The 19,964-nt window shown below is 41.5% G+C and overlaps 1 protein-coding gene across 2 annotated transcripts; it reads right to left on the bottom strand.

The window, feature by feature from the left end:
• Window positions 1–4,383: 4,383 nt before the first annotated feature.
• On the bottom strand, window positions 4,384–19,950 carry NDC80 (NDC80 kinetochore complex component). 2 transcript variants are annotated; one of them, XM_035125516.2, is made up of 17 exons: window positions 19,737–19,950; window positions 18,683–18,815; window positions 16,944–17,033; window positions 16,331–16,457; window positions 15,653–15,825; window positions 13,191–13,293; window positions 12,589–12,678; window positions 11,863–11,956; window positions 9,972–10,078; window positions 9,689–9,833; window positions 8,910–9,115; window positions 8,088–8,240; window positions 7,593–7,682; window positions 7,015–7,107; window positions 6,400–6,530; window positions 6,067–6,169; window positions 4,384–5,134 (listed from the first exon to the last, which is right to left on the bottom strand). In XM_035125516.2, the coding sequence occupies exons 2-17, from the start codon at window positions 18,781–18,783 to the stop codon at window positions 4,991–4,993; spliced, it is 1,950 nt and encodes a 649-aa protein (XP_034981407.2). In that variant the 5' UTR covers window positions 18,784–18,815; window positions 19,737–19,950; the 3' UTR covers window positions 4,384–4,990. The 2 variants fall into 2 exon arrangements, with proteins under 2 accessions (XP_034981407.2, XP_060133877.1); XM_060277894.1 differs by having other exon boundaries at window positions 18,683–18,812.
• Between the last annotated feature and the right edge of the window lie 14 nt (window positions 19,951–19,964).

The raw sequence follows: 19,964 nt of genomic DNA, 5'->3' as shown, positions 1-19,964 counted from the left end.
GAGCGCCACTGACGTGAAAAGTGGGAAGCGAAACTGCCGGTATTCCTCTGGCCGTTAAATTACTCCTGAGGGGAGGGAGTTTCCTCCCAGGTGCCCTTCCCAGTGCTGGAAACGTCCTTTCTCTTTTCGTAATGCGTGTTGGATAAGCGCGCCTATGCCGTAGTGGCCTAGACAGAGGACAGCAGTGGAGGATTTCCCTATTTGTGTGAGGTGATCGAAAGGCAGAATGCCTTATATGTCGGGAAAAGAACCAGGTCATTTATATTCACATGCTAGTGTTCTCCTGGATTCACTGCTGTACCTGGAATCGCAGCATGTCATGCTACCCAGCAGCACTTCTCACCAAATTTGGTGACTATTGCATGGCCCTTCTTTCAGTCTTAGCACCTTTCAGTCTAGACTCGTCTGTTTCCAATCTAATGTAAAGGTAGATTGATTTGCCTCTGCTGCCCACATCATGCACCTTTTGCCTGGTTACGCATTACTCCTTCAATCCTATACTGGCTTCCTTTCTATTTCCATATCCCATTCAAACATGTTTGCTTACTTTCAAAATCCTCCAAGGCCTTCCCGTTCTTAAAACCATAAATGTTACCTTCACACGGATTACTTCATCACTGTTTGCTGCTCCCTTAAATATATTGCTTTCTTCCTTGCTGTTCCTATACCTGTTACTGCTTCCATTAATCTACTCCTTACTTCAAATTCCTCTGCCATCATAGCTTTTCTATGAAATCTTTGACACAATCCCTATTGCCCAGAGGAATTGTCTAACTAGGGTTACCTTATTTCCTTTTTCTTCCATCTGCTCTACTGTGTGGATTTCTAATTAAGCCATTGGAGCAGGAGAGTAGTGTCTCATACTTTAAAGTGCCATCCAACCATGTGGCAGCTTTGAAACTACTAGAGCAGCTTGGCTAGCACCAGCAGGGCAATCCAGTTACAGGTAGGTAGCCGTGTTGGTCTGAGTCGAAGCAAAATAAAAAAATTCCTTCAGTAGCACCTTAAAGACCAACTAAGTTTATATTTTGGTATGAGCTTTCGTGTGTATCTGAAGAAGTGTGCATGCACACGAAAGCTCATACCAAAATATAAACTTAGTTGGCCTTTAAGGGCAATCCAGGCCTTTCTTATTTATACAAGAATTATAATGTTAAATGAAACCAACTTATCTACCTTTTATTGTTATATTTTTTTATATGGATGTGTGCTACCAAGAAATGGTGTGGATCTGTCGGTGCTAAGTACTTGACTTTAATACTGTTAGAATTTTATTAGAGCCAATATGTTAGAATAGGAAAATAGCCAGACCCAAATATATATTAGGGGTAGGAAGAGGTGTGGTGGACCCAGGGATAGGCATCAGTCCCGACTGAAGTGCAGTGTTTGAAGGGAAACCAAAATGCTTGTTTACAAAGCTATTGTACTACCAACCTTACTGTATGCTTGTGAAACATGGACAACTGCTCTAAAGATTCCATCAACAGTGTCTCCGAAAATTTTTACACATCACTTGGGAAGATAGGCGAACTAATATCAGTGTACTGGAAGAAGCAAAGATCACCAGAGTTGAAGCAATGATTCTTCAACATCAACTTCGTTGGACTGGTCATGTTGTGTGGATGCCTGATGATCGTCTTCCAAAGCAACTACTCTATTCCGAACTTAAAAATGGAAAGCGTAATGCTGGTGGCCAAGAAAAGAGGTTGAAAGACTGAAGGCAAACCTAAAAAAAATGTAGTATAAACACTGACAACTGGGAAACACTGGCCTGCGAGCACTAACAGCCTTTACCAAAGGTGTCATGGGCTTTAAAGACACTTGAACTCAGGACGCAAGGGAGAAACGTGCTAAGAGGAAGGCACGCTTGGCAAATCCACACTCTGATCAACTCCCGCCCGGAAACCAATGTCCCCACTGTGGAAGGACGAGCGGATCCAGAATTGGCCTCCACAGTCACTTAAGGGACTCATTGTTAAAACCATGTTTATGGAAGACAATCTTAGCTATGAGAGATCGCCAAAGAAGGCATCAGTAATTAGCACATAAAAGCTAGTTAAATAGGCAAATGAACAGTTTAACACTGTGTATGCCAATAAGGCAATTTTTGAGCCAAAAACCTACCATAAAGTTCAAAACTTACCCAAGCAAGCTGTGAATTGGTATAAAGCAATGGATTCTGAGATAACTTCTTTAAAAGAGCATAACACTTGGTCTCTTGTACCACAAACCCCAGATATGAGAGTAAATGACTCAAAGTAGGTTTATAAAGTTAAAATGAATGACAAGAATGAAGTGGTAAGGTACAAGGCAAGATTAGTAGCCAGGGGTTTTCAACAAATTCCAGGCGAGGATTATTATTTATGTTACTCACCAAGTGGGGAATATGAAACCGTTAAGCTGGATGGGTCACGCTTCTGTAACATTCTTGTAGTTAATATAACAGCCAGTGTGGTGTAGAGCGGTAGACTCGTAATCTAGGGAACCGGGTTCGCATCTCCACCCCTCCACATGCAGCTGCTGGGTGACCTTGGGATAGTCACACTCTCTGAAGTCTCTCAGCCCCACTCACCTCACAGAGTGGGGGAAGAGGGGAAAGGAGATTGTTAGCCGCTTTGAGACTCCTTCGGGTAGTGATAAAGCGGGATATCAAATCCAAACTCTTCTTCTTATTATTTTTTAATTAAAACAACTCCTAATTATACTTTGCAGTCTCCTCAGAATGCTTTTTATTGCGCAATTACTCAGTTTAAATACGCCAACATCAGTATTTTCCAACATAAACCAATCTTTCAACCAACAAAAGGCTGCCGCTTCAAAACAGATCTTCAAATCTGGCAGGGAGAATCCCCACCTGTCCTTTGAATCCGTTAATAGCTTAAACTTAATTCTAAAACTTTAATTCTAAAAAACTTTATCCCTGCCAGATAAATTTAGACAATACCTTTTGCCATTTCTTAAAGCAATTCATCTTATCAATGATAGGAAGTACTTGAAATAGAAATTGTATTTTTGGCAAAACATTCATTTTCACAACTGATATTCGGCCCAACAAAGACAACTTCAAATTTGTCCATATATCCAAATCTCTCTTGCTTTCATTCCATATTTTATCATAATTGTCTTTATACAAGTGTGGTGTAGTGGTTAAGAGCGGTAGACTCATAATCTGGGGAACCGGGCTCGCGTCTCCACTCCTCCACATGCAGCTGCTGGGTGACCTTGGGATAGTCACACTCTCTGAAGTCTCTCAGCCCCACTCACCTCACAGAGTGTTTGTTGTGGGGGAGGAAAGGAAAGAAGAATGTTAGCCACTTTGAGACTCCTTAGGGTAGTGATAAAGCGGGATATCAAATACAAACTCTTCTACAAGTTCAAATTTTTCGCAGTCATATTCACACCCAAATATTTCACTTTTTTTAACAAACATCAAACCAGTGGCTTCCTGTAACTTATTTTTCTCTTCTAGTGTTAAATTTTTATCCAGAACTTTGGTTTTACCCTTATTCAATTTAAAACCTGCAACTTGTCCGAACTCCTGTATTATCTCCAGTGCTTTAATTGCACTGGACCGAACTGTGTATCTCAGACCTGATCAACTTGGCACACACAGCAAGGCTGTTGTTCAAAGTTCACTATTCAGTTCCATCCCCAAAGTGGCATATGACAATTGTGCTGCATCTACCGGTACCACTTCTGCTAGAGAAGGAGGCCCTTTTTCTTATTTTACCTTCTTGCAAAACCTGCTTAAGGGTAGGCGTCCTCTGAAGCAGCATGAGCAGCTTAATGTATGAAGAAAATGCACACAAAAATCCTCCCTATCCTTTTAGCAAGTGCCTCCATTGGATTAAAGGCCCTTTTTGTTCACAGAGCAGCGCCTTAGGATCCTGTATGATTGTACAATATGCAGGAATACCAGAGAACAGGAGTCGGCAACCTTTTTTAGCCATGGGCCGGTCCACAGTCCCTCAGACCATGTTGTGGGCTGGACTTTTTTTGGGGGGGGGGGGAATGAACGAATTCCTATGCCCCACAAATAACCCAGAGAGGCATTTTAAATAAAAAGACACATTCTACTCATGTAAAAACACACTGATTCCTGGGCGGTCCGCGGGCCATATCGAGGCGGCGATTGGGCCGCATCCGACCCATGGGCCTTAGGTTGCCTACCCCTGCCCGATAACTTTGTATTTCAATACGTCTCTGTACAAACAATGTCATGGGTATTTCTGAAGAAACCATGGCCATCTTCCACTAGCTTATCTTAGTAACAGTGGTTTCACCCTGAAAAACTTTGGTGACCTTCTTGAGGACCAGGAGAGTGGCCATCATGATGCAAATCATTCATATATTTTAAAAACCACCATAGCATATAGCACAGGATAGCAAGCAACATCTATTTAATAAAGGTAACTATGGATAACGCGGAACAATAATACACAAAAATAGGATAATACAAATGATGAAAAGTATAAAATTTAACAAAACATGTACATGTTATTAAACTTTTCAGGGAACTATACAAACTATTAGTTTAACAGTTAATTTAGATAGTGCTCACTAGACCAGGTCCCAAGCCTTAATTGCCTTTTGGAATTATTTAACCCAGTATTAATGGGGAAATAGTTATACGTGTAAAAAAAACCAAGCCGGTATAAGAACAGTCTTTGTATCTACAGATTGTTTTGTATATTGATTTTGGTATGCCATTATGAAAAACGAAGCCATTTGCCTACAAGAGTCTTTTTGAAGGGCTGCAACAATTTACAAAAAGTGAATGAGACAGATAGCCTATCCATGATGCTAAGTCCCATTCAAGTGAGGACATTAAATGAACAGGATGTGACAACACAGTACTGGATCGACACAGTTTTTTTATTTTAAAAAAACTTTCTCAACTTTAAATACTTACATGCTAAATTGGAATATATGGAAATAAAGTAAAGTTAAGCATAGCATAATGTTATTTGTAAAAGATTCAAATAGGTTTTCACTCTCCTTTTTCCGAGGCATACAAAGTCTCAACCTTCTTTTTGTAACTATTGAGGATTTCTTTCAAGCTTGCCAATGGATCTTCAGACATCAGTTTACCAAACGCCCTATCAACTTTTGCATTTTGTTCAGTCAGGTAGGTCTAGAATAAAATAAGAGGTCAGATTTTAGAACTGTTTTTTTGAAAGGCATAGCAGCAGAAGAGAAATCTCAACCTTTTATAAAACAAAGCAAACATTGTGGAGAAGCAACATAATCAAAGTTATGTTGGGACTGTGTCTCATCATCTTGCTAAAAACTCTTGTCCAGACCCAGGTAAGAAAACCAACACAGAGAAACAAGCTATTGCATGCATATCATTTGTTGGATCAGGAACTATAGGCATAAATCCAATGCACTTTGTTGCCCTCAATTAGATTTGCATTCAAATAAACATGCCCATCCAGTCTGGTGCAGTAAATCATACAGGTGGTGGATTTTTTTTTTTTAGAAACCAGCATAGCATGATTTTAATAAATTAGTAATTGCACAGAATCATAGAGTTGGAAGGGATCCTGAGGATCATCTAGTCCAATCCCCTGCAATGTAGTTATATGCACTACTTGCCTTCTTTCTAAGCCGCCAGAGAAATACACCTACCTTAACCTATAATATGTAGTGTTTTATCAGGCAGAATTCCAACACATATATGGAAAACAGGAATATAATATGAAAGTACCAAATTATTTTATCTCCCCCCATTTTGCATGAATTTGGAAAGCTTCCATGTACCTAATCAGGTCACTTACTCCATCTAAGAGTGCTATCTGTTCTGACTGGTAGCAGCACTCCAATGACTCAAACTTAGGGATTTCTCATCACCTATCTTATGGAGATGCCAGGGACTGAACCTGGGGCTTTCTGCTTGCACATCTTTATTACTGAGCTATAGCCCCTCCATATGAAAAACACATGCATGCTTATTAAGCTATGTATGGTCACTCATGAAGAAATAAGCACTTAAAGTATAAGCATTTAAGGAATCACCAAATGTTGAAAATCAATAATAGTTTAAGCTAGTGTAGAATTAGTTACCTTTACAGACACAAGATGGCTAGATGTCAGTTCCAGACAGAGTTCTAGATTTTTATGCAGTCTCTGTTTCTCTTCCGATGTTGTTTTCATAACCACTTGGTATCTGGGGAGTAAATACATCATGACTACAATCCAAAACTGTTAAGTATGCTTACTGATTTTAATGGGTTAAGGCATACCAAATTTGGTGTTAGATCATTTCTTGCACATTCATTCAATATAGATACTGTTCAAAAATAACTGAGCACTTGCAGAAGAGAAACAAAATTCAGATACATTAGCATATTTTAAAACACATCCTACATCTACATCTCGATAGACTATTCCACTTACTGGCATTCGAGTTCTTGTAGCTCTTTCTTAGCTTCACTGACACCTTCATTGACTCCACCCTCAAGCAAATATTTATGTTTTTCCAACGATTGCAGCTCTTGGATACCTTTTTCTTCCTCTTCTTCAATTTTCTGCAATATGAATTATCACTTCAGGATATGTTAATGTAATGACATGGTTGTAACATGTATATAGACACTATCTATTCAAAGAGGAAATTGGGAGGAGGGCTATGAATATAATATATAGTGGCTTTGTTTCAATTCTGGAATATTGCTCAAGGATAGGGAATATTTTTCTTCACCAGCAGATAATTAGCTCCCATTCCAGGTGGAGGTTGTGAAGAGTCTTGTGGTGTATCCTCAAACTTTCATGAAAATTCAGACACACTATCCCTCACAAGCAGTTGGTCTCTCACAAGCCTGCCAATTGAAGTAGTCAACCACTTCCCACTTTTAGACGTGATTTCATAAAAGCAAACATTCATTGTCCTAAGTAACCACTTTAAAGGAATTATTTACAAACATATATTTATAAATAGATGCAGACTAGCATTCCAGTAAACAAATCACTGTCTTGTAAGTGTTCAAACCTGTTTAGCAACACTTTACCTACCTTCATTATTTGCTGATAATGATCTTCCATTTTTTGGCCTTCTTCTCTTAGCATTTTGAGAGTGCTGTTCTGCTCTGCTACCATTGTGCTTCCCTTTAAAATGTGCATTTAATAAAAAGATATCAATAGCAGAAGAAAGGAACAAAGTAGCCTCTGTATCCAGTCCATTACTTAGGCATCTACACTTCTAGTGGTGGCAGACAGAACACTCCTAACATGCTGCCTTAGAGGATCAGGGAATGAGTTTAGAATCAATCATATGGTCCGATTTGGCATCTCAAGAATCTAAACCTTCACTACTTAGCCTATATGCAGAACAGGGTTTGAAAATGCACGAGCTACATCTGCCAATAGTTCAGAGAAGTTAAGTGTGTAGCTGAAAAGGGATTAAAGGCATCAATAGTTCCCTGTCTTTACTTCATTCCACTATTCATTCAGCTATTCCCTCCACTACTAACTAGCTACCTGTACTTAACCACCAACACAAATCTACTTAATTTATATTTTTTGTTTTGGGGACAGTTAAAATTTTGAAGGGCAGTGGCTTCCGGTTGGAGCCAAAGTATTTGGACACTCACCTGTTCTAAGGCCTCTTCTAGACCAATTTTTCTCTTTATTGCACGTTCAATTTCATCTTCAGTATTGCTTATGAGGTGCTTAAGTGGGACCTGTAATGATTATAGAGATATTGTAAAGGGGGTGGGAGAGACAGATGAAAACTGGGTGAAAGACATTTCCATGAACTGATAGGATACTCCCAAGGGGCCAAATGAGTCCTGACTGCGTGCATCCTTATCCCACTGTGACAACTTTGGAATACCTAGTTATATTTTAATGAATTTAAGATAATGCACTAACATTCTGATTCATTATCCATTCTATCATAAGGACAGCCAACGTCCTCTTTACCAACAGTTGCCATCCATGAGCCTTTGGGAAGTCCACAAGTAGGGCAAGTTAGTTCTGCTAAGTGTTCTTCACTTCTAAGCAATGTTAAAATCTACGCCCCCCCCCTTACACCTTGTATGACTCTTTTTAAAGAGGACTACACCAAAACATAAGCACACACTTACATGAATTTGTTCTCTGTATTTGACCAGACAGTTTGGCCCTGAATCTGGCTTAAACTTAATCTCAAAATCAAGGCCGCTGGAGTTCTCTGAATTTATAGGTATTAGTTTTAGCTTTCGAGCCCCTCTATGGAAGTCTGCCAATTGGGCTTCAATCTGTTAAAGAGGGGGGGAAACACAAAAAGAGGTACAGCTTTAAAACACTGCAGTTGAGAAATTGACAAGAGCAAGGAAACAAAATCTAAAGTATTTGGTGCGTTTTTGGCTCAAATTTGTTTTGTGCTTCAACATGGAAAAAATGCCCTTTCTATATTGTCTTTCAGAGTGTGATTCAGTAAAAAAGTTAAGTAGTTGCTAGACTATAGTGACCCGGGCAGCAGTTTATCAAGTCAGTTTTGGTACACCAATTCTCAACAAAAATATGCACTGTTGTAACTGAAACATGATCCAGTGTCAGGCAAACAGAACTGCAACTCCTATTGCTTAAGTTAAAGACTAAAAGCAAAATTGTGGCTATACCTCATGCTCTAGCTCAGGCATCCCCAAACTTCGGCCCTCCAGATGTTTTGGCCTACAATTCCCATCATCCCTGACCACTGGTCCTGTTAGCTAGGGATCATGGGAGTTGTAGGTCAAAACATCTGGAGGGCCACAGTTTGGGGATGCCTGCTCTAGCAGCTTGCAAAACCATTAGGATTCTAGCAATCACTCTTCTACCACATGAATCAAGCTCTGTAATTTCATCCAGTTTATAAAGCATAAAGTAGCAGACTTTGGGAGTGGCCGGAATATCTGATTTCAAAACCTTAGTGTAGATTCACATACCTCTTCTTTTCCTCTAGCGTATTTTAATTCCTCATTCCACAAGTGATGTTGCTCTGTCTCCAGTTCCTTGGTTTTTTTATTGACTGTCTGCACCAACTCCTCTATTTCACTCTTTAGCCTCTCAATATCTGCAACGGAGTGCTTCTGATTATCACAAATGTACTTCAGTTGAGCATTCTCTTGTTTCAGGGCTTCCAGTTCAATGGCTAAATTTAAGAACATGTAAAACTTTGTTAGGAACACAAAATGAAAAACAGAACCAGTTACGAACATGTTGCTGCAGATCACAGTACTCATTTCTACTTCTTTTAAATTAGCTTAAAACTTTGTTTGCATTTGTGGATAGAATTCCAGAGTGTTTGGAACTTGAGTTCTCAAGTGGAATTCTGCTTTTTCACAAACTGAAACTTATTGAAAGAAATGAGAAACTTAGCAAAAGTAAGAAGGGAAGAGATAAATAACCTCAGTGCTATTTAACACACGTCTTTTTTCTGACACTTGGGAAATACCACAAAAAAGAACCTGTCTTATAGTTTTAAATTAGCCCTTTATACTTTAAGGGTACCTTTATTTTAGATCTAAAATTATCTTCATATGACTAACTTGACTTGTTTACCAGCTCACAATAGTCCAAAAACAAATAATTTCTATGCAAATCCCTCCTTTGGAAAAAGATCACTACGATACAGAGATAAACACAATATTTTATTTTAGAAAACAGATGGGACAATGAAATACGATATACAACAAGTTACTGTTGAGCAGTGTTTTGTCCTTACCACCAGTCTCCAACTCCTCCGTAATATTCTTTGATTTTTGACTAAAAGCATTTGAGCGAGATTCCAGGCTGGCCATGTAAGCATTATATTTCTGAACATCTGCCTTTAAAGATGATTTCAGTTTACGTAGACTCACTAAACGGTCCTTTAAAAAAAGAAAACAAATGCCCACAATAGATAAGTTAACATACTGCAATGAAATCATATCCTGAATGGCAGATGAAACAAATGTGGGGAAGATATTTTAAATAGTATTTATATTATTCCCACAGCCATTACACACTGGTTCACTTTCTCTCTCCTTCTCACGCTTTGCAATCTCCTCATTCAGCGTTTTTAGTTCTGCTTCGAACGCCTCCAAATGATGTTCATTTATCTTAAACAGATCCTCTGAAAGAAAAAGAAAAAAGTCAAAATAACCTGCTAATAACTCAACACATCAATTATACCAAAATAGGGAGCTCAGAACAAAGAATACATTAGGAAGCAAATTTACACTGGCTTCTGCAGATGTTACTACAAGCCACTGCTATTTTGCAAGGCAATGTACAGAAGGAATAAAGTTGCTGCATTGCAGAATAGATTGCCCTAACTGCTCTCTATGTGGAATACTTTGTCGCTTTTTTACATGAAATACAAGTTGTGTTTACAGGTAGGTAGCCGTGTTGGTTGGCCGTAGTCAAAACAAAATAAAAAGATTCCTCCCAGTAGCACCTTAGAGACCAACTAAGTTTGTCATTGGTATGAGCTTTCGTGTGCATGCACACTTCATCAGATACCAAGTTGTGTGTGATGAATACAGTAAAGTTTCAACTAGCACTTCTTTTTATTTAGTACATTTATATTCCACCTTTATTTCATCATTGAACTCAAGGTGGTGTACAAAGGGCTCCCAGGCAGTCAATTATCCAATGTTGGTACACAATTAGCAAAAAAAGCTACATCATGGGTCTGAGAGCGTGTCCTAGGACCATTTGTAATATATTACAGTTCAACAGAGGCTAGAATAGTTTGGGCAGATAGGGGAAATGGAAACTACCAGATAAATGGAAACACCATAAGGAAATGTAAATGGGCAACATATATGGAAACATCAAGAAAAGAACAGATTTCAGGGAAAGATGGAAAGCAAGGCAAATGCATGAGGAAGAGAATTTAAGGTATCAAGCTTTAACTAGGTTAAGGTAAAGGGACCGCTGACCATTAGGTCCAGTCGTGACCGACTCTGGGGTTGCAGCGCTCATCTCGCTCTATTGGCCGAGGGTCCCGGGGTACAGCTTCCAGGTCATGTGGCCAGCATGACTAAGCCGCTTCTGGCAAACCAGAGCAGCACACGGATACGCCGTTTACCTTCCTGCCAGAGCGGTACCTATTTATCTACTTGCACTTTGACATGCTTTCGAACTGCTAGGTTGGCAGGAGCTGGGACCGAGCAACGGGAGCTCGCAGGGATTCAAACCACCGAGCTGATCAGCAAGCCCTAGGCTTAACCCACAGCACCACCCACGTGCCAAGCTTTAACTAATTCATCACATAATTCTGTCAAAACATAGTGCACAGGAAGACTTGATGCATGGTTGAAGCTGTTTGAGTCACTAATACCATTCCCACCACCACCTCTATGGGACATTTTTTTAAAAAAAATCAGTCCCCATATTTTTGCTAAAATTTAATCAAGCATCATATACTCTTACTCACATTACTCCATGTGTAGCAATATTTAATATTAAAGACCTATGGACTACTCACTAGAATGCCCCAATGACCTAAAAGCTAACCCATGCCTGTCAGAAAAGACAGATAGAATGCAGGAACTATAGTTTATCAAGCACAAATTGTTTATTTTTTATATATAATCAATGATTACTTTAACCAGGGATAGGATTTCCTAAAGATACCTGGACTGGATTGGACTGTTTTTATCCATATGACTTCTAGAGGCTAGATATAAGTACTTTGGTTCACAGAAAAGGGAGCTAGGCAAAGCGAGAAGGTTTTGAGATACAATTCTTCCATTTAACTAAATGAATGTTGATTATAGTCAACAAGTTCACTATGGGTTAACAATTTTTTAAAAATTTGTTAACTACAGAAAAGTGCTAAAGAAACCACAAGATTACCATTTGCATCCACTGAGTTCTATTTAGTTTTTAAATGAAAACTACTGTACTTACTTAATTTGGAGTATATTTCAGCATCAAATTCTTCAAAGCTGTCTTCACCACTCATAAAATGGTCATAGCATTTTTTAGTGTAGTCTAAAAAAAGCTGCAAATAAAGTTATGCAAGTCAGTTTCATTATAGGGATTTTTAACCAAAGAAGCAGAGGCCAATCAGAACTGTATTATGTAGCAAGTCTATAAAATAACCCAAGATGAGCAACCAAGTTATTTCTACGTTTCCTGGAATCAGCTGCATTTTAACAAAAGCTTTAATGGAACTTCAAACAAATAATTTTTTTTGTATTTTGAGGGACATTAGGCGCATAATTCTGTCTCCTAACTACACTGGCGGGGGTGCTTTAGGAATTGGTGCAAATCTTCTGCACCACTGTATTTTGGAAATACGTATACCACTGTGTGGGGGGAGAGCAGAGAAGAGGTGGTAATGATACAGTGTTGAAACAAATGGAATTATAAAATTCTCAGATGAATACTCATCCCTGCCTAGTAACAGGAATTAAAGCATGAGATTAGTAGACCTCAGTAGAAATTTTCTGTTTCTCTCAAAATGTTCTAAACTCTGTGCCTATGTGTAGGCTCACAGATGAAGGAACTTTGGGCAGAGTTGGGGAAATCAAGAGGGAGGGGAAGAGAAGCTGTCTCTTCCTTTAGACCTGAACATTGCTTTTTTGTGCTCTTGCAAAAATAGCACATTTCCTGATATTTCATGTCACATACTTTGTTATGTACAATTCCATCTTCAGTCTCTCCTTCCAATGTCTGCACTTCATCAAATGATGGCATGTTTTCTTTCAAACAAGAAAACAACTGAAAAGGACAGAGAAGATCATATATTAACACTCAGGAATTAGTACTATTCAACAGAATACAGGTGATACCTAGCTGCTGCTATAGACTAGTGTATAAAGGTGCAAAGTAGATTTCTTTACATTTATACAGGAGTATGTAGGTTTCCTTAGTAACAGCAATGAAGCTGTACAAATCTCTTGTCAATACCACATTTACAAAAATAGATGTAACCAAGAAAATGCAGTATTAAAATTACCTAGATTTTATTGCTTTGGCCGAGCCTTCTCTATATCACCTAAAGTCAAAGTAGTTCTAGAACTCTTAAGTTGCAAAGAACCTGGCTGCCAAAATCGCCAGAAGAACAGTGAGTCCAAAATGGCTACGAGTTTACCTAACCAATATAAAATGTTTAGTTTCCATGTTTATAAAAAATAAATAAAAAGTAAAAGTAAAGCCGAGCTTTCCATGTTTGATTTACGTGCAAACCCTGTAAAAGTAACTGGAGACTTATTCCAATGACTTTGTGGTACCTTGACACAATCTGTCAGCCAGACCAGAGCTCCTACAATCTGAGGCCACGTATGCGGTGCTCCCACTGTGCACATAGCACTTTTTGACAATGCAAAGGGGTACCTATAACAAAAGCAGAAAATATTTTTTAAAAAAAGATTTAAAAAGAAAATATTAGAAAGTTGTGTAATATATTTTGATTTTTAAAAGATACCAAAATATATGCTATTTAATATTAAGGTTAGGAAGTGTAGTCAGATATGAAAAGCATTTCTTTCCTCAACTTTGATTATGCACCAACCCCACTAGAGATTAGGATATGGTGGAGGTATTTGTCTGCAAAACCCCGCCACCTTAGAGACCTTGTTGTGGTTGCCAAAAGTAGTCAGTTGAGAAGCTGCTAGCATTTACTGCTAGCAATGATCCCATCACTGGTAGCCAGTGTATGGGCTCTGATTCAGGTCATTATGGGGGTGGAGCAGAGCCAGCTAAGGATCTGTTGGATCCATGATTGCTTCCTGCTGAGAGGTCCCCTATTAGGATTCCTTAGGTGCACCAGTCTGGTGCTACTGCAGTAAGAGACAGGCCACATATCTGTGCCTCTCTCACACAAACATACTATACCAGTACAAGCAGCAGGGCTTTGGATGTGGCAGTGACTCTACTATTCAGTTGTTCCATAGCCCCATTTAGGGTTGCTCTGCCCAAGGTTTAATTATTGTTATTTCTTACGATCCACAATTTGGCCTTTTAAGTTGACTGTGCATAGCCTATTGACTATGCCTGTGTCAAAAGATAACAGGTTATCAAAGCTAGCAAGACCAGGTTAAATTATGCTAATATGTTAGTGAGATAGACCACATGCTGTATACTCAAACACTTCAAGAGAATGATTGACACAGAGTAGGAAACTCTAGTTATACATATAATAGACTCAGCTAGATTGGTAAAGAAAATGTGTTTTATGTGTGTTTTACAGTGGTACCTTCCTGTGTCTCCATGTGCTGCTCTGGTTTGCCAGAAGCGGCTTTGTCATGCTGGCCACATGACCGGGAAGCTGTATGCTGGCTCCCTCAGCCAATAACGCGAGATGAGCGCCGCAACCCCAGAGTCGGTCACGACTGGACCTAATGGTCAGGAGTCCCTTTACCTTTACAGTGGTACCTTGGTTCTCAAACTTAATCTGTTCTGGGAGTCCGTTTGACTCCCAAAACCGTTTGAAAACCAAGGCACAGCTTCCGATTGGCTGCAGGAGCTTCCTGCACTCAATCAGAAGCTGCCTCAGACGTTCGGCTTCCAAAAACGTTCACAAACCAGCTCACTTCCAGGTTTGCAGTGTTCGGGAGCCAAGCAGTTTGATTACCAAGGTACCACTGTATATGTATGCATTGTAACAGTGACGCCAGATGGTGCTGTCGAGTTCCATTTTTGCCAACACAATTTCTCATAAAGTTCACAATGTGTTTAACTGAAATGCTTCCTTGATGTGTCTAGATCCAGCCAATTATCCTTTCTACATGGATATGGATCGTATTTCTACCTTTTTGACAAATATGAAATAGTATTCTTAATGTGAACCAGTGGTTTATGAGTAATGAGCCAGTGGACTACACAATGGTAGTTATTTCAGATTAAAACAAATGCCATACATTATGCCTACAGGCTTTGTATTGGGCACAGAAGGGGGGAAAACATGAGCTACAGAGGTACGGTAACTGTCCCTTGATAAAAGATTAAATCAATAGGATGAGGTCCATTGAGAAGATTTGTAATATGTTTCTTGGCTCTGGCAGCTAGTGGCTCCTTCCTCCCTCGGTTTGAGGGTCAGAGTGTGATGGTGCTTTCACCTGACAGCATGCCATAAAGTGTAAAGGGCTAATTAGTGTTGCTGAAATAATGTTTTATGACTGTGTTGAACTAACGAAATAAAGGAGTGGATTTAATGATTTTACGATGCTATGTGCATGCATGTATTGTATTTGAATCCTTTGTAGTGACTTCCACAATTGGGGTTGCTACTTTGCAAATGCAATCATTATCCTATTATTGACCTCCAGTAAGGGAATCTCCAAATTCTTCCCTACATAGGGAGGGTGGGTGTGGCTTCCCCTAAACAATCTGGTGGGTGAAGTTCGGCCCACATGTCAGTTTCCTGTTTTAGCAGTGTAGACAACGTTTCCATGCTGATAAAAATGTGCATACAGTCATACCTCATGTTATGTTCACTGCAGGATACGTCTTTTCATGTTGCGAATGGACCAAACCCGGAAGTCCCAGAACTGATTACTTCCAGGTTTGGTGCATGAGCATGTGCAGAAGCGCTAAATCACGCTTTGCGCCTGCGCAGAAGCACCAAATTACGTCACGTGCCTACACAGACACACTTCAGGATGCGGCCTTATCAGGTTGCGAACGGGCCACCGGAACGGATCCTGTTCGTAACCAGAGGTACCACTGTATAGTATATTATCCTGGTACTTACCCAAGCTCTCTAAAATTTCTTGGAATTTCTTCTTCAAACTTAGAACTGGGAGGTTCATAAGAAGGGCAAAATTGCCCATAAATAAAAGTGAAGATTTTCACAAAGTCCTTAGTAGATGGAGCCTGGAGCAACTTCAAAGAGACAGGAGGACCATATCCATTTGTAGTAAGAAACTGAGGGGGGAAAGTTATATTTCTATCACATTTAGTTATTTAAAAATTATACCTCTTATAACAGTAAAGATCTATGAGCAGCTTATACATAGTGTATATATGATATATTTCATGCCAGAGCCTCATGAAGCCACACAATCCAAATTAGGGCCACCACTCAAATAAAGCTAAGCATACAAGTTAAATGAATTTTTCTACAAAGACTTGTACTGTATAAGCAAAAATACTTCTGTCTTGCACGATGTTGTTTTTTTAAAAATCCTTTTTTCAGAAGGTGGCATCTTAGAAAAGGCATTCCCCCCCACCAATATAAAAGAAAGGAATACATCTTTGAACAGCACCAAGCACCTTCCATTTAAAATATATATATATCAAAGTATTTAACACTAGGGTATTTTTTACCCTTTTTATCTTACAATGAGATTCCTAAGGTGCATCAATCAGGGGCAACTAAAATCAGCTAAATATTCCAACCCCAGGCCAAATATAAGTTGTTTAAAAGTACTTCGTAGAGTTGTCGGATACATTGCTGGATGTATGCTTTATCATTAAGTGGCCTAGGTTCCTTGATCTTTTCCATATTCCCGAATGCCCCATACTGGCTGCTTCTTAAGCTTCCAGGGCCACTGTTCCTAGAAACAAAGGTGACAATCTCAAGTTAGCTGCTACTACGCAAACAGAGCTACTTAGACACAAATGTTAGGTTACAAGAATAAGTCAGACTCACAGTTGTCAATGTCATTCAATTTGCCACACCACAATATTCCACCAGAAAATTAAAGTGCAGTGTGGGGCTTTTCCTTTTCCTAACGTATTCTTGATGTTCTTTCTAGCCAAATAAGTGTGTTAAACCGCTCTATATCTGGCTTGAAAAAACAAAGCAACCCAGAGTTCTCCCACATTCAAAGGGTAGGTATACTGTAGCTTCTAAGCTGGTATTTCCAAGCATAGAAAATAACAGTTACAGCATTTCCCCTGGCTGGAAATAGCATCACAAAGTTATACTGCTCCAGCCTTCTAAATGGTGCTGTGGCTTAAATAGCCTCATGTCTATTTCTCTTTTAAAAATTCTGCCAAGTGTAGACCTTTCAGGAATTTTTGTTTGTGTGCTCTGTTACCTTTTGCCAAAGAAACTGGTTTTCCTTTCCGATGTCACTGATGCACGTTTCCCCACACTCAGCTTTCCAAAGGTTGTCCTCCTCTCTTGTCTTGAAAAGAATATTGATTTGCACACATCATAGCGAAATAAGTTACTTTTAAATTCTGTTCAATTAAGTTGCCAGCTACTGTATTAGTATCAAACTGCAATGCAGATGTTGTTAGGCTGCATACATTAAGTTCGATATACAGTCATACCTCGGGTTAAGTACGCTTCAGGTTGAGTATTTTCAATTTAAGTACTCCGCGGACCTGTCTGGAATGGATTAATCCACTTTCCATTACTTTCAATGGGAAAGTTCGCTTCAGGTTAAGTACACTTCGGGTTAAGTATGGTCTTCCAGAACCAATTACAGTCATACTTCGGGTTAAGTAATTTAAGTACTCTGCGAACCCGTCTGGAACGAATTAATCCACTTTCCATTACTTTCAATGGGAAAGTTCGCTTCAGGTTAAGTACGGACTTCCAGAACCAAGTTATTAACAAGTTATTACAGGTACCACTGTACATCCACTGAATTATTTTTACTCTTGCTTACACTTAAAAAAGACCTTTTACTGTGACTTATGCTTATTTTTAATGTGCTACATACAACACCTTTAATAATCTCATTAAAATAGAAACCAGACATCAACAGGACTCCAATTTTCAAAATGTGTACTTTAAGAATGTAAGACAAACCTTGCCGAAAGATGTTAGCAATGGCCTATGAGAAGCTTATGGGAAGTTTGTGGATGAGATCTGAGTGGAATATTGCTTCTTCCACTTCCAGCAACTGGTATTCAGAGGTATACCACCGGCCCCTCCTCCGCCCCCTCCCGCTGTCCCGAGTGGCGACGGCCTCCTCCACCTCCCTGCTGTGGCGGAGTGACGTGGGGCGGCGAGGCGGGAGAGCGAGGGGCGGCGTGCTTACCTGAGGCGCGCTGCGGGAGGCGGCGGCAGAGGCCTCTTCCTTCTCCTCAGGAGAAGGGAGGTGGAGGAGGCCGTTGCCACTCGGGAGAGCGGGAGGAGGCACAGGAGGGGCCGGTCTCTGCGCTCCAAGTCTCTGCATCCAATCCCTGTGTCCGTGGGGCACATGCGCAGTAGCGCGGACACAGGGACTGGACGCAGAGACACAGGGACTTTATTATATAGGACTAGTGTCATTCAGCCCATTCAGTAAACGGGCGCTAGCCGGGCGGGAACGGAGGGGAAGCCCTGGGACAGTGCAGGCGTCGCCTCCGTCGAGCGCCTGAGGCCCACCGGCCCCTCCTCCGCCTCCTCCCGCTGTCCTGAGTGGCGCCGGCCTCCTCCACCTCCCTGCTGCGGCGGAGTGATGCGGGGCGGCGAGGCGGGAGAGGGGCGGCGCGCTTACCTGAGGCATGCTGCGGGAGGTGGCGGCAGAGGCCTCTTCCTTCTCCTCAGGAGAAGGGAGGTGGAGGAGGCCGTTGCCACTCAGGACAGTGGGAGGAGGCAGAGGAGGGGCCGGTCTCTGCACTCCGTCTCTGCATCCAATCCCTGTGTCCGTGGGGCACATGCACAGTAGTGTGGACACAGGGACACAGGAACTGGACGCAAAGACACAGGGACTTTATTATATAGGACTAGCTGTACCCTGCCACGTGTTGCTGTGGCTCAGTCAGGACCCCGTTTCCCAGGACCCCCTCTGTCTTTCAGGAATGAAACCCCGCCACAAGAGAAATAACATATCTTACTTACGTTAGAGGAGTATTGGGCACCACCTTGTTGGTATCCTGCACCCTGAGAGGATGAATGGACTGCCGGCAGCTGAGGCGGCTGGTACTGGAGCTGCGACTCATCGTCGTAGGTGAACTGCAAAGCAGCAAGCCTGCTGGAGGAAGTGGAGATACTGCCTGGTCAGTGACAGAACTGGGAAGGTCCGAGCTGTTAAGCAGCAGCCTAACCGACCAACGGACCAAACTAACTGACACATAGTGGCAGTTTAGAATGTTGGATTTGACTGACATATCCCACACAAGCAAGGCTATTCTTTTAAAAGCTGGGCATCTGTCTATATTGGTTTTTTATCTGTGTGCTGTGAGAGAAAGGGTCTTGAGCCGCCCCAGCGGGAAAGGACTCCCCACCACCCTTGCCGGGGGCAGCGTCCTGCAGCCGGGGGTGGGGCACGCTGCATGGAGCCTCTCAGCCGCCTCCCCCTCAGCTGTAGGGCGGCTGAGGGAGAGGTGGAGGGCAGACACAAGTCCCATGCTTCTGTTTCAGGCAGCTCGGAGCCTGCAGGCACCCAAGCCACCACGCGTGACTCAGGCACGCTGCAGGCCCCGCGGTAAGTGCTGGCCCCTGCGGTGTTGGGCCCAGTGCCAGCCGCGTTTCATTACGTTTGTTGACTGAACTAAAAAGTTTTGTGAGCTCCATTTTTTTCAAAAAAAAAAAAATTAAACTTATTTTTGTCACCTCCCTCAGGGATGCCACCCAGAGCAGCCTGCACCCCCCCCCCTCCGCCACTGCCCCTCACCCTGGGTTAGGCAGAGTAAGTCGAGGGGAACTGCGCTGCTCCTGAGAAGGGAAGCAAGCAAGAACCGGGGGGCACTGCCCTGGGCAGCCTTTTACCCGAGAGCAATAAATAAGTTCCCGCTTGAACACGCCGAGACCAGAAGGTGCGGTTTAGGGAGGGTTTCTTTCCAATGGAGGCGGAGGAGCCTTAAATTAGGGCGTTAAATTAGGGCGTTCCCTGAATAAGGCGCTGGGAAAAGAAACGGTTTCCCCTGCCTATGGGTTCTCCCCCCCCCCATACCTCCTTCCGCCGAGTTGAAGAACCCCCGACCCGACTCAAGGCCTGCAGCGCCTGCGCCAAAGGGCTTCCAGCCGCCGGTCCCGGTTCCCTCGCAGCGTTTCTCGCCTTCTCGGTCTAATCGCGGAGCCGCTCTTGGTCGGTTGGTTGTTGTTGTTTTTTTAAATTACCCGCCAGTATAAGAAAGTGTGAAGGAAGGAGAGGCAACGGCTGAAGTGAATACGTCACTTC

This window comes from Zootoca vivipara, chromosome 8, assembly GCF_963506605.1.
Source record: "Zootoca vivipara chromosome 8, rZooViv1.1, whole genome shotgun sequence".
NCBI classification, from domain to species: domain Eukaryota; kingdom Metazoa; phylum Chordata; class Lepidosauria; order Squamata; family Lacertidae; genus Zootoca; species Zootoca vivipara.
The sequence above is the reverse complement of the archived record's forward strand: the minus strand, read 5'-3'. Positions and strand labels throughout refer to the sequence as shown.